General features: G+C 45.3%; 1 protein-coding gene across 12 annotated transcripts in view; it reads left to right on the forward strand.

The window, feature by feature from the left end:
• PHF20 (PHD finger protein 20) overlaps positions 1-12,614 on the forward strand; it is a 210,843-nt gene that overhangs the window by 76,597 nt on the left and 121,632 nt on the right. For 9 of the 12 annotated variants that reach the window (XM_090064533.1, XM_090064538.1, XM_090064527.1 and 6 more), the window contains one exon: positions 10,038-10,316. The exons of the other annotated variants lie outside the window; for them this stretch is intronic. In XM_090064533.1, the coding sequence (XP_089920659.1) occupies positions 10,038-10,316 (279 nt within the window). The remainder of the gene's footprint in view (positions 1-10,037; positions 10,317-12,614) is intronic. 12 annotated transcript variants of the gene reach the window in all.

The raw sequence follows: 12,614 nt of genomic DNA on the forward strand, positions 1-12,614 counted from the left end.
ATACTGAACTTAATTGATATATAGATGTAGTTTTAGGTTTTTCATACAGAAAGCCAATTCAGCTTTCTGGCTTACTCTGAGCCTTGCCACACCCTTGCAATGAGCATGCTAGGTCTCTGCCAATAGTGAGAAGGAAAATAAATGCACAAAAATTGGGGTGGGGGTGAGAGATAAGAAGTTGCTTCTATTATATCAATGTCCAGAAGGGAAATGTACAAAGAAGGCTTTCTGCTACACTACGGTTTGATACAAGTTTAGTGCCTTGCTGTAGTTCTGTAGTGTAGGAGGTGCCAGATGCCATACAATGTAACCTGAGACCGTGAGGAAGTCTGGAACTACATGGCAGCACAAATTACACAGCTTGGGGAACTGTGCTGCACTGGGGAATGGCTGGTGGTAGCCAGGCTGGTGGGGTTTGGAGGGGCAGCATCAGGGAAGAGCCGACCAGCTGAGGGGCTGTGTGCATCTCTGGGTTGTGTTGTGGCTGGCAAGAGGGAACTTGGAGTGGGGAAAGCTGGTGGAAGAGCTGTACTAGTGTCACCCACTCATGCCCATTCCTTCATGTGGATTGCCAACAAGATGATTTGTATCTTGCCTGTCAATCAGGCTGGAGATTGGGGAGGCATATTGTAGGCATGCTTTGTCAGTGGATTGGAACCTATCCCTTGCTTCCCCTTTTGCCCAGACTCCATCGTGTCATTGTCCCCTAACTCCTGCATGAGGAACCTCCCAGCTGAGGTGTGTGCACTTCACTTATTTATCTGAATGCTTGGTCAGAAAGCTGGTGATCTTCAGCTCTTAATTGCAAGGAACATATGTGTGCATTTGCTGTGTGTACATGTTCCTCCTTGCCTATGCTTGAGTTTACAGCCTCTGACTAAACAATGTTTAAGTGACAGGTTGCCGTGCAATGGGAATCTTCAATGAAGAGATGTGAGAAGCAAAGCAAGGTATTTGCTCGCCACTGCAGGGACTAATTGAGCTTCTTGCTCTGCCAGTGGGCAAGGCTGCTCAGCAGCCTAGAATTTACAGTTTGCCAGCCCTAGTTTAAGCTGTCTTCTTTGGGGTGAGGGGGAGTGTTGTTGTTTTAAAGGCTGGGATGATCTAGTTGGAATTGATCCTGCTTTGAGCAGGGGTTTGGACTAGATGACATCCTGAGGTCCCTTCCAATCCTAATGTTCTACGATACTATGAAGTCTTGATGACTTACTCCTTTGGTCCGTCTTAAAACCAAGCCAGTTCCAAGGGGGTTCATGAGCCCATGACTGAGTAGGGCTGCTTGATGTCAGTGCAACTTAAATGTGGACTCCTCTGGGAACTGGAAGCCCTGGGCTTGAGACCCACCATAAAAGAGGTGTGTACCGGGTTAGGTTGGCTTACAGGAACCAGGAGGGGGATGGGGGTGGGAGCATAGCACAGATCATGGTGCCAGTTAAGAGTGAGGCTTGTCTTCATCATTTGCCCACTGATTAATTTGTAAGGAACCAGAGGGCTACAATTTATAATCCTCAAAACAATTACATCCATGGTGAGTGGGGCTTCTAAATCAGTGTGGCCTAGTGTAGCCTGGCTTGACTGTAAACAGCTCCCTCCTGCTGAGCAAGGATCCTGGTTTTCCATGTTAAATAATCACAGATTTTCTGATAAAACCCTCCAAATCCGTGGTTAAAATTAAATGCCCCCAACAGCCCTGTTTGTGGCCCTTTCCCCCCACCCACAGCCCTTACCCCCCAGCCCTGCCAGAGGGGCCCCAGCTGCCAGGGCTATGGAGCCAGGGAACCAGGTCTGCAGCCCTCTGCTCCCAACTGAAGGCAGCAGCTGCTGCAGCAGGAACACAATCTGCTCCCCCCAGCTGCATGCTCGGGTGGGGCCAACTCCAGTAGCTGCGTGCACTCCTGGGGGGCAGGGGGGCCCCGCACCCCCACAGATGTGGTGGGGGGGGTTGAGGCAGGGTGGGTGCGTGCTGCAGGCTTGTGCTTCCCACCCTGCTGCCCTTGAGAGCACAGTGTGTGCAACCCGGTGTGGCAGCGCACAGGGGGATGTGCACAAAAGCTGCTTGCCACTGCGAGCTCTGCGCTGCCCTGGCCAGCTTTCCTGCACAACTCTGCCACGCCAGGGTGCACATGCTGCCCTCCGGAGGGCCTTGGGGGATGACATAATGTCAACCACATGTATTCCTATGGGGATTTTCAGGCACAATGTTCTTGCGGGGAGGACAGTAGGGTGGTGAGTGCAGCATTTGCAACCCAGGGTTTGCCACTGGCCAGGCACTCTGGTGCGGGGGGAGGATGCAGCCTCCCCGCTTCCGGCTGGAGTGCCTGGCCAGCTGCAAACCCTACCTCCTGGCTGGAAAGTGCCTGAGCTGGCTGAGGGGGAGGAGGCAGATTTTGCAGCTGGCCGGGTACTCCAGCCAGGAGTGGGGAGGCTGCACCCCCCCGTGCCTGGCTGGCTCTAAACCTCCCAGCTCCCTCAGCCCCCAGCCAGCTTCCCTGCCCCACCCCTGCCCTTCAACCCCCAAAGAGCTCTTTGCAAAAGGGTGAAATCCACGGGTTTCCCTTCTAAAAGGGAAAATCCATGTTTTCTGTGATAAAAATTAGAAATCTGTGGTTTTCTCTGTTTTTCCATGGGAAACAGAAAACCCAGATCCCTGTTGATGAGCCATCAAGTAGCTGGACCATGATCTTCAGACTGATAAGAACCCCTTGCATTTAGTGCATTTAGAACCCTGAGTCATTCAAGGTTGTTGGTTGTAGCCGTGTCGGTCTAAGGCAGTAGTTCTCAACCTTGGGTTGTGATCCAAATGAGGGTTGCGGGGGCAATTCTGGCGGTGCTGCACACAAAGGATGAGCTGCTCCATGTGCCAGGAGCTCCCGTGTCCCCGGGCCACTGCTGCCTTCCACTCCCAGCAGCAGGTTGCAGCAAAAGAGTTTGGGAACCACTGGTCTAAGGACATAGGCAGACCAGGTTCTTTGGGTAAATGTGATGTATTTTATTAGACCAACTAAATAGTTGGAAAAAGTGTTCTTTGCAAGCTTTCAGGAACAAACACCTTTCTTCAGGTAGAGGGAGAGTTTGCAGTTGTTTTGTGCTCTCCTGGATGAGATAGAAGCCAGTATGCAAGAATGCAGGTCAGTGAGAATGGAAATGCATGGCAGTGAGGGTCAGAGGGGGCGAGAGACAATGGGAGAGAGACAGGTGGTGCGGTGGAAGGGGGAATGGTGACCTGGTGATAGAATGTTGCTGGTAAATTGTAGAGAGGTTACTTGGGGTTATCAGATGGTAGGCAGGTTATATAATGTGCCATAAATCTAATATCTACATTGAATCCATTATTTTTTGTATCCAGTAGATTGATGAAGTGAAGTTTGTAGGCTTGTCTGCAAAATATGTTTTGTAAATTCCCTTTGAGGATTAGGAATCAGAACTCATGGTAGAGGCGATATCTTTTATTAGATCAACTAGATTTTTGGAAAAAAATATCTTTAATGGCAAGCTTTTGGGCATATGCACCCATCTTCAGGCATAGGAGAAAAGACTGTAAAAGTTTTGGGTAGAAATGAAAGTTTATATTTCATAGGGGAGTTGAATATGTGATAAAATCTCCTGTTTGGAACAGTTCATTTTATATGCAGATTAGGCTCAGAGAAAAGTTGGAATAGTTTGTTTACCTAGATGTTGTTTGGTGGTAAGCAGGATGTAGTTGTATTTCCTTCTCGTTATGTGACATGAAACACCATAACCAGAAGGAAATATAACTACATCCTACTTACCACCAACTTCAAGGATGCCTCTGCCCTACAGAGGAAAGAAGGGGCCAGGCTGGCCCTGTTTTGGCACTGTGCCAGAGGGGAGGTGGGTGGGCAGCCAGGGCCCGAGGTGTGGACCAAACCCCGCTTCTCTCCACAATGAACCCTGGCACTCAAGTGCCTCATGCTGCTCAGTGCAGCCAGTTGGATTGGCTGCTGCTGCTGCTTGTTGGGTTTTCCAGCTCACATTCATTTCACCTGCCCCCTAAACCTTCCCCTGCCCGCACAGCCCATAATGAGTAACTTGTTGGCTCTGTTAGCTGCAGCTGGTGGTAGGAATTAGTAATACACATGAAATAAAGGTGAACACACCCCACCATACCCTCAAATCACATACTACCTTAGTTTGCCTTATATTTAAAACACATACAATGAGGTTTAATTAAGGCAGCTTCCACCATTTTAAAAGTTTTCTAAAGTCACCTGTGTGTATTAAGTGATGCCTTTAGAATGCTGTAAATGGCAAAGATCATCACATGTGTAGACAACCTTTGATCATGATTCCCTAGGAAATTTGCATGTTGTGGGGGAGGGGGCGGGAAGGGACCTCTGTTTCTATAGCAGAGTTTTCTTCTTAACGTTTCTTTACACCAAAACAATCGTGACAGATGTATGATGAATAGGATGAGGAGTGCATCTAGACCACCTTCAGAATTTGGCTTGGGGCCTCTCATGTTCTCCCAGCAAGTTGAGTAGCATGATCAACTTCACTTCAGTATTCCACAGTAGCTTCCAGGAAGTTGTTCAGCTTTGGGATTACTGCATCATTTATCAGTAGAAGATGGTAGGGGTTTTTCCCAGAGAAATTCATGAAAAACTGCCCTCTGGAAAATTGCTATCGTATTCTGTTCTTAATGTAGTTGAGGCTACAGGCTAGCCTTAGGATAGTCATTGCTTCCCATTGTTCATAGTGAGAATAAAGCCCCAAAGTACTTTCAGGGGAAGATGTGGGACTCTGGGGCACTTGGGATGAATGAAGTGGTGGCTCTCATAGCAATGAGTAGCTTGTAACTGCTGTTAGTCTGAGAACAGTGATAAATGGTGGCCATTTTAAAAGTGATTTTTTTAATGAACTTCTCTAAGGAAGACTATTCTTCATTCAACCCATGCAAGCTTTCAGTAATAAAGAAAAATAAGAGCAAGATAATTAACTGCTACATTACATCTATACCCCTGCCAATTTTTACATAAACAAACAATATTTTAGATTTTCTTAAACCCAACTGAACTTACCTGAAAGAGTTTTAACATGATTAAAAAATATTGCCTTTACCTGTTGATCTTTTAGCTTATTCAAATTTTAAAGCTTTAAATTAATTCAGTAAGTGAAGAGTATTTGGAGGAAAGTATTTTGCTTTAAGTAAAAAAACAAAACAAAACAGAAAAAAACCCCTCAGGTTCAGCTAGGCAGCTGCATCCAATACTTCAATCACATCTTTAGATTATAATGTTTTTAGCACTTCCTATAATTTTTATTTAGTCAAACTTTTAAATAAATAATGGATGTAGCTGTTAAAGCAGCTGGATGAGTTACTAATTTTAACATGAAATGCTTTTTAAAACAATGTTTTGGATCCCACACAAACATTTTAGAGGCTTATTAATGCAATATTTCACAACAGAGCTGAATATTTTTGAGTTTGGCTCTTGGCAGGTAAGAGGAAGAATTATATTTTTTTATAAAATTGTTGGTGGTATTCTAAGCACCTACAGCAATATGAAGAAGGCATGTTTTTGTAGTATTAACTGGTATAGAATAAACAGATGGTCTTATGTCATTCTGCCATTTAAAAATGTATTTATATGTGATCTTTGTCTAAGTGTCTTCTCTATTAGTAGTGAGAGGTAGTTAGCTGTGTTAGTGTGAAGTTAGACATAAGGCAGGGTAGGGTGGCACCATATAGACTAACTTGGTGATGCCTAGCCTTTGGGCTCCATGGGCCAAATCAGTGGTGTGGGGTTGGTTTGTGAGTTGGATCCACCACATGCTGGATTGGGCCCTCAGAGGGTTTCAAAATTTGGCCACAGGAAGCAATGGCAGCATTAATTGCCACCGATTCCCCACTGCCAAATTTCCAGATCCTTGGGGAACACTGTGGGCCAGGGGTGGAGCAATCCTGGACTAATTCAAAGAGGCGTGAACTTTCATAGGAAACAGCCTTTGTCAGATGCTAATAATGGTCTTGTGGAGAGCAGGCAATGTACTTGAAATTTGTTGAAATCCAGAGAAGGTATTTCTGAGGTTTGAAATCTGAATTTCTGAGATTTGAGGTCTGGGAGGCATATCTTAGGTATTGGATGGGAGCTCCACTAATTGCTTACTAAAGAACACAATAGGGTATTGTTGTTGGGCAGTGGAACCATCATGAAGGTAGGTCCTGTTACTGCCTTGTATAACTCTGGCCATTTGTGATATGGTTAGGATTGTCTCTTATCTCTTCCCTTAGAGCAGGGGTAGGCAAAATGGTGGGTTGGGCTGGTAGCTGGGCTCCATTTCCCAGCAGCCCCTGCATGCATGGCTGGGGTCAGTCTTCATGGAGACCTCTGCCACAGCTGCACTGTGATAGTGGAAGGCTTGGGTTGCCATGGAGATGACCCCTACCCATGCTGGCAGGGTGTGCAGCAGGGCAGGGCTGCTCCAAAGCCACTGGGATCTTGTGGCGGGAGTAGCTTGGCCAGGGTCAGGGCATGCAGCAGATCACGGCTTTGCTCTGGCTTGGGACAGTGCTGTCGCTGCTGCAAGGAGCCAGGGCAGAACTGGAATCTGCAGTCTGCTCGGTCCAGGTAGGGGCACACAGGTAGCAGATAATGTCTGTGCCCCTGGTCCAGACCAAGCTGTCGCCGCTGCAAGGAGCTGGGGTAGAGCCGCTATTCACTGCCTATGTACCCCTGCCCTGAGCATGCAGGCTGCAGATCGCAGCTCTATCATGGCCCTGACCAAGCTGCTCCTGCTGCCAGATCCCAACAGCTCCAGAGCAGCCCCCTGTCCTGGCCTACCCTGCCCTGCCTTACCCTACCAGTACAGCTGGGGCTGGTCTCCATGGCAATCCCAGCCTTATGCTATCACAGCACAGCTGGGGATGGGGTCTTCATGGAGACCCATCCCAGCCATGTGGCAGGGGCTGCTGGGAAATGGAGTCCACTGCTGGTCAGATTTGGCCCATGGGCTGGACTTTGCACACTCCTGCCTTACAGCAAGGAAATCTAGTGATGACATGTAACCCACTGGCAATTACAACTAACCAATTTCCTGTCAAGAAAGACGGGGAGGGGAGCAGGAGGGGCTAGGATGGAGTGCCGCCACCTAATGCTCTATGCTGCCACTGTTCTGCCTCTTGCAGGGAGCAGGGTGGGGAGCACCCTCTGTCCGGTCCTCAGTGCAGCTTCAGAATCATGGCAGCGCTCCCTCATGCTTGGAGCACTCTGACTGTTTCTGTCAGCCAGTCAGAGTGTGAATAAAGCGTTATGGACAGACAGTTAGGTTTTTTTTAATGTTAGACTGTTTCTGTGTACATAGAAACAAGCTTTAGTGCAGGGGCAGGCAATTAGTTCAGCCTGAGGACCACTTAATGATTTTTGGTGAGGTGTTGAGGGCCACAAAGATGGCCCTTCCCCTTGATAAGCGCCTCACCTCCTGGTTGCCATCTTGAGACTAGAAGTCCTGCCCCTAACCCCTGACCTTTGCCACCAGAATTACTCCTTTTGGGAAGGGGGTTTGCCATCTTGGAACCAGGAACTGGGAAAACCCCCGTATTACATGCTAAAAATTAAAATATGTTATTGTGGATGTTTGATTTTATTAAAAAATATATTTTTGTCCTGGTTTGTTTGCATTGTGTATATGGAGGTGATTGCATAATTGCTCAAAATAAAGTCTTACTTTTGTATATTGTGGGGAGTGTGGAGGGGTGTTGGGGGTATGGGTGGGTGGAGTTTGTGGGGGCCTGTGGATGTGTGTATGTGGGGTGTGGATGTAGGTGGGTAGGTATGAGGGTTTTCAGGGATGTGGGTGCATGTGGGATTTGTCAGGGGCTGTGGGGTGGGGTGTGTGCACATAGTAGTGAGCAGGGCTCCACTCAGAGGTGCGTGGGGTGTGTGTGTGTGTGTGTGTGTGTGTGTGTATCGTGTGGGATTTGTGGGGGTGTGAGGGAGGGTGTGGATGTGTGCAGTGTTTGTGGGGTGTGTGATTGTGTGTGGGGGAGGGTGGGGTTTGTGGGGAAGGATTTGAGGGTATGGTGGGGTGTGCATGGGAGTCCCCTGTACATGCCCCCTGAGCTGGTCAACACCTGCCACTGCCCCGCAAAAGCCTGTAACCCACGCGCTCTGCGGCACCTCCTCGCCACTGCCAACAGCACGTAGCCCCAGCCCACCTCATGCCTGCTCCTCACTGCCTAGTCATGGCATGTCCTGCTGCCCCCTGGGCGTACAGCAGGGTGGGGGTGGTTCTGTGGCTATACTGCCTTTCTAGACAACCCACCGCCACTGACCCCAGCCCTGTGTTACTAGCACGCACTCTGTGGCTGCTCCAGACTCACCCATCTGGACTGAGCAGCAGTGGTAGCGGCCAGACAGAAACTTGCTTAGCGTAGGGGAAAAGTGCCCGTCCCCCTCACCACTGCTGGGCAAAAGTTTCTGATTGGCCACCATCACTGCTGCTTAGCTTGGACGGTGAGTCTAGAGCAGCTGTGGGAGGTGCCAGGTCAGTGGGGCTGTAATCATTGGTTTTATTTAAATTGCAGCTATATTTGTGAGGTAACTATATGTTATATCACAGCGTGGGCTATTATATTTTTATGGAATGGTAGCTTGTTTTGTGTGTTTTTCTGAAATATAAGGAAACTGCTTGTAACAATGTGGCAACTTATTGCTGAGTATGTTTGACAAAGAGCAGGACAGAGTATGAATAAAGTGTTACAGAAAGACAGGCTAAGACTTTATATAATATATATATAGAATAGTCTGAATTAGATTTCTTTTTGTACACTGTGGTTAATTTTTCCTTCTCTTCCCTTCCCCTCTCGAGTAGGTTTTGGTTTATTTATTTGATCCTCTGTCCTCCCTTTCTCCAAACTTGAGTCTGTCAGATCAGGTTAGAAATTTGTTTTCTGTATCATCTTAATGTGAATTTGAAAGAAAGGTGTTTGAGTTGGATACTGAATTCCTGACAAGGCCTTTCACTGACCATTATAAAATGGCATCATAATTTTCCTTAACTGGCAGGCTTAACTGAAGTTAAGTAATGTTTTCCCATTTTCCTATTTCTGCCCAATTGAACTTCACTGGCCACTTCTTAATCCGTTCAATTTTTTATGAGCACAATTTTGGGTAGTAACAATATTTTTAGGTTTTGGTTGCAGCATTTTTCATGATCTGCTGACATGGTCTTGTTGTCTAGGTTTGTTGGAATTATCAGGAGTTAAAATTTCTTCCTTGTTAGGAAGTTCATTTTGGAGTGGATTAGGGAGGGAAGCTTTTTCTTTTTCCTAATTAGTAACTGCTTCTTTTTTACCCTCAGTTTTTGTATTCAGGAAATAATGTGGGTAACTTCTGTTAGTCAGCTTTCTGTGTATATGTAAGATCTTATTATCTCTTAATAAATCAGCCTTTCTGGTGATACTGGCTGGTTGTTTTTCTTTCTCCTTATAAACTCCTGAATTGCTGCAAGAGAAATTTAGGTTTAACATTAGAAAGAACCTTTTTTACTCTGAGGGTAGTTGAGTGTTGGAGCAAGTTACCTAGAGAGGTGGTGGAATCTATCCTTGGAAGTTTCTAAAAGCAGTTTAGACTAACAGTTGTCTAGAGGCATGGAGAAATGTATACTTGGAGCAGTTTCAAAAAGGCAAGGTGAGTTGTTGTTATAGTTGTATGTACTGAACTGAATTAGAAAACTGCTGAATTAGAAAAGCAGAAGAGGTGGAAGAGACCTCTGTTGGTCATCTAGTCTATATCCCTGTTTGAGGCAGGATCATCCCTATTCAAACCAAGCCATACAAGTCCTTGTCTAACTTATTTCTAAAACTGTACAATCAACCCTGTAACATAACTGCAAGATGAGTTGCCCAAAGCCACCAAAGCTGTTGATTTTTTTTTAAGCAGTGGTTTTCTTAATGTTTCATGCCTAATGTGTTTTATGTGTAGATGCATGTCCATTACTTCGATTTTTATATTCAGATAATCATTTTATAAATGTAGCATAAGCATGGGGGAAATTTGTTTGTTTTGTTCTTACAGTAACAAAAACTTTTAAGAGAGCAGATGATTTTATTACACCAAAAACTGCAACTGTTGACCGAGATCACAAGTTTAGATGCAAGTTCTTGGACTGTTCAAAATCATTCCGCAAAGCCAAGCTGTTGCATTATCACATGAAATATTTTCATGGAATAGAGAAGACACCAGAACCACAACAGAGCCCAATAAAAAGAAATATTCAAACAAGAGGTTCTCTAGCCTCTGAAAAAGTAAATCAGGAAATGTCAAATAGAAGGAGGACTACATCTCGTTCATTTTGTAAGTATGTTGCCTATCTCTTCATTTCTAGTAGCTAGAATAAAAAGAAAAAGATGATGGAAATCACTTCATTTATTTGATAGATACGAAGCATAGAGGGCCACTTTGGATCACTGTCTTGTTCTTCTTTCAACATCTCATTGAAATTGAGAGATCTTATTTAGAAATTTAAATGAAATGTTACATTTGGACCAGATCACTTTGATTTGAGTTTAATTATCTAATCACTGAGTTGATCCAGTCTTCCAAGAACGGGTCGGATTCCTTCACAAATTGATTTATCCTAGTGGTTCTCTTGCCCACTTCTATGTCTTATTTCAGTATTAAACCTTTATCTTGTTTTTTAAAGGAAAAATGAAACTGCATTGATGAAAATATTTCATTTTATTTTTGCTTCTCAATAGGGAGACCTGTCCCTTCACAAATAAAACTCTTTCAGAAGAGGGAAGGACAAAGGGTATTTTTTTCATCGATCACTCTAATTGTCATTTCTCTCTCATTCATGTTTCTGGACTAATTTCAGAAGAGGGAATAAAAATAACTAAAATCCAGGCACATCTTGCTTGCTTTTATATTGCTTTTGGAGTCTCTGGCAAGGGTCCTAGTATGTACAAGTACAGGTATAGGAGCTGAGTGCTTGTGGACAAATTTCACATACTGTAACTGAGAAGAGGGAAATATCATAAAGGACTAGAAAAATTCTGGGTTGCTCACTGGAATTACATATATTATTTCAGATATTAATACTTGTTGCCAGTTGTTATATTTCAGTTTGCTACAAACATAATTTGTGTATACTATCTTCTGGTTTTAGCTCATATACTGTATTTATCTGAATCCAAGACAACTGCATTTAAGGTGACCCCCCAGTAATTAGATTCTAAACATGCAAAATTTACAAATTTGTTATAATTTTCCATTTGTTAGAATCCTGATTTTTGGAGGACCAAAAGTCTGCACCAGACCAAGGTCTGCAGTATGCTTGCTTGACTTTGAGTGTTTGGGAGGTGAGGACTGTTGGACCCACTTTTTTGGGATCCCAGGTGCTGGGGGGGTGCATGATGAAGGGCTGCAGTTGAGTAGGGAGTGAGGACACAGCTGGTTGTAAGAAAGATAGCTTTTATTGACCAAGCAGTGCAAGGGAGCTCATTGCCAACAAAAGCGGAAAACTGTTGGGGGTTGGGGGGGGGGCAGGGGCGCAGTATACTTCTGGCTTTGTACCAGAGTAGTCAGTTACAGCAGGTTATGAAGGGAGGTGTCTGAGGACTGGTGCGTTGTGGGGTGCTTGGAGGACTGACCCAGACCGGCATCATGGAACGTTTGACATCTACATGTAAGGTTGAAATTGTTCACAATAAACTGGCTTAAGAGTACTTGATATTTCTGGGTACACTCTTGAACCATTCCAAGCAGCTTTAAACCAGTTTAACAGGCATGTGCATTTGTCATCTGTACATCTAAATCATATTTAAACCAACTTAAGTGTTATGTGTATAGACTTGAAGTAAGAGCACAAATGCAAACAGCTATTGCAATGCTCTGCAAGTCCTTGTCCTCATTTACCCAGTGGAGAGTAAGTTTGTCTGTCCTGACCCTTAAAGATAATCCACTGCAACCGTATGGAAAATGATGAGCACTTAGCACTTCTACAGATAAAGTCAAGTGTCTGATTGGACAGCCAGAAAGTGAAGAATCCATTAGTAGTGACTTAACAAAATGTTCATGTTCAGCTACTAGATAAGTGTCAAGAAAGAGACAAAGATAGCGGTGAGTTGCATTCATTGGTCTTAACCATAGAGGACTCCCCTTCCCTCCACCTCTCCTGCAGTATCCTGGCTTGTTCTCTTGTTCTCAATACATTTTCCATCTTCTGCAATAAACTCTTAATTCACAATTACTGTAGACCAGGGATAGGCAACCCCCGACATGTGCCAATTAGCAGCACGTGGAGACATTTCCCTTGGCATGCCAGGAAGGTGTGCCAAGGAAAATGTTAAAAAAAAAAATTTAAGTTGCTGCTCTGGGCTCTCCAGAGTAGTGAGAGCTCCCAGCACCATGGCAGACACCAGGGGCTGGGTCAGGAGAACACAGGTAGGGATTCAGGGATGCTGCTTGCGTTCTGCTGACCCTGCCCCCAAGTCTATGGTGGTGCTTGGGGGAACTTGCAAATCAAAGGAGCCACCACGCACCCCACTCCTGCCGATTTTGCAGGTTCCCCATGAACCCCCTCCCCCCCCCACTGCTTGCTTCTGATCCACGTGGAGGTGAAAACGTCAGTTTTCACCAGTCAGCAACAAA

The sequence above is a fragment of the Crocodylus siamensis genome, chromosome 10, assembly GCF_052110815.1.
Source record: "Crocodylus siamensis isolate JL-2025a chromosome 10, ASM5211081v1, whole genome shotgun sequence".
NCBI classification, from domain to species: domain Eukaryota; kingdom Metazoa; phylum Chordata; order Crocodylia; family Crocodylidae; genus Crocodylus; species Crocodylus siamensis.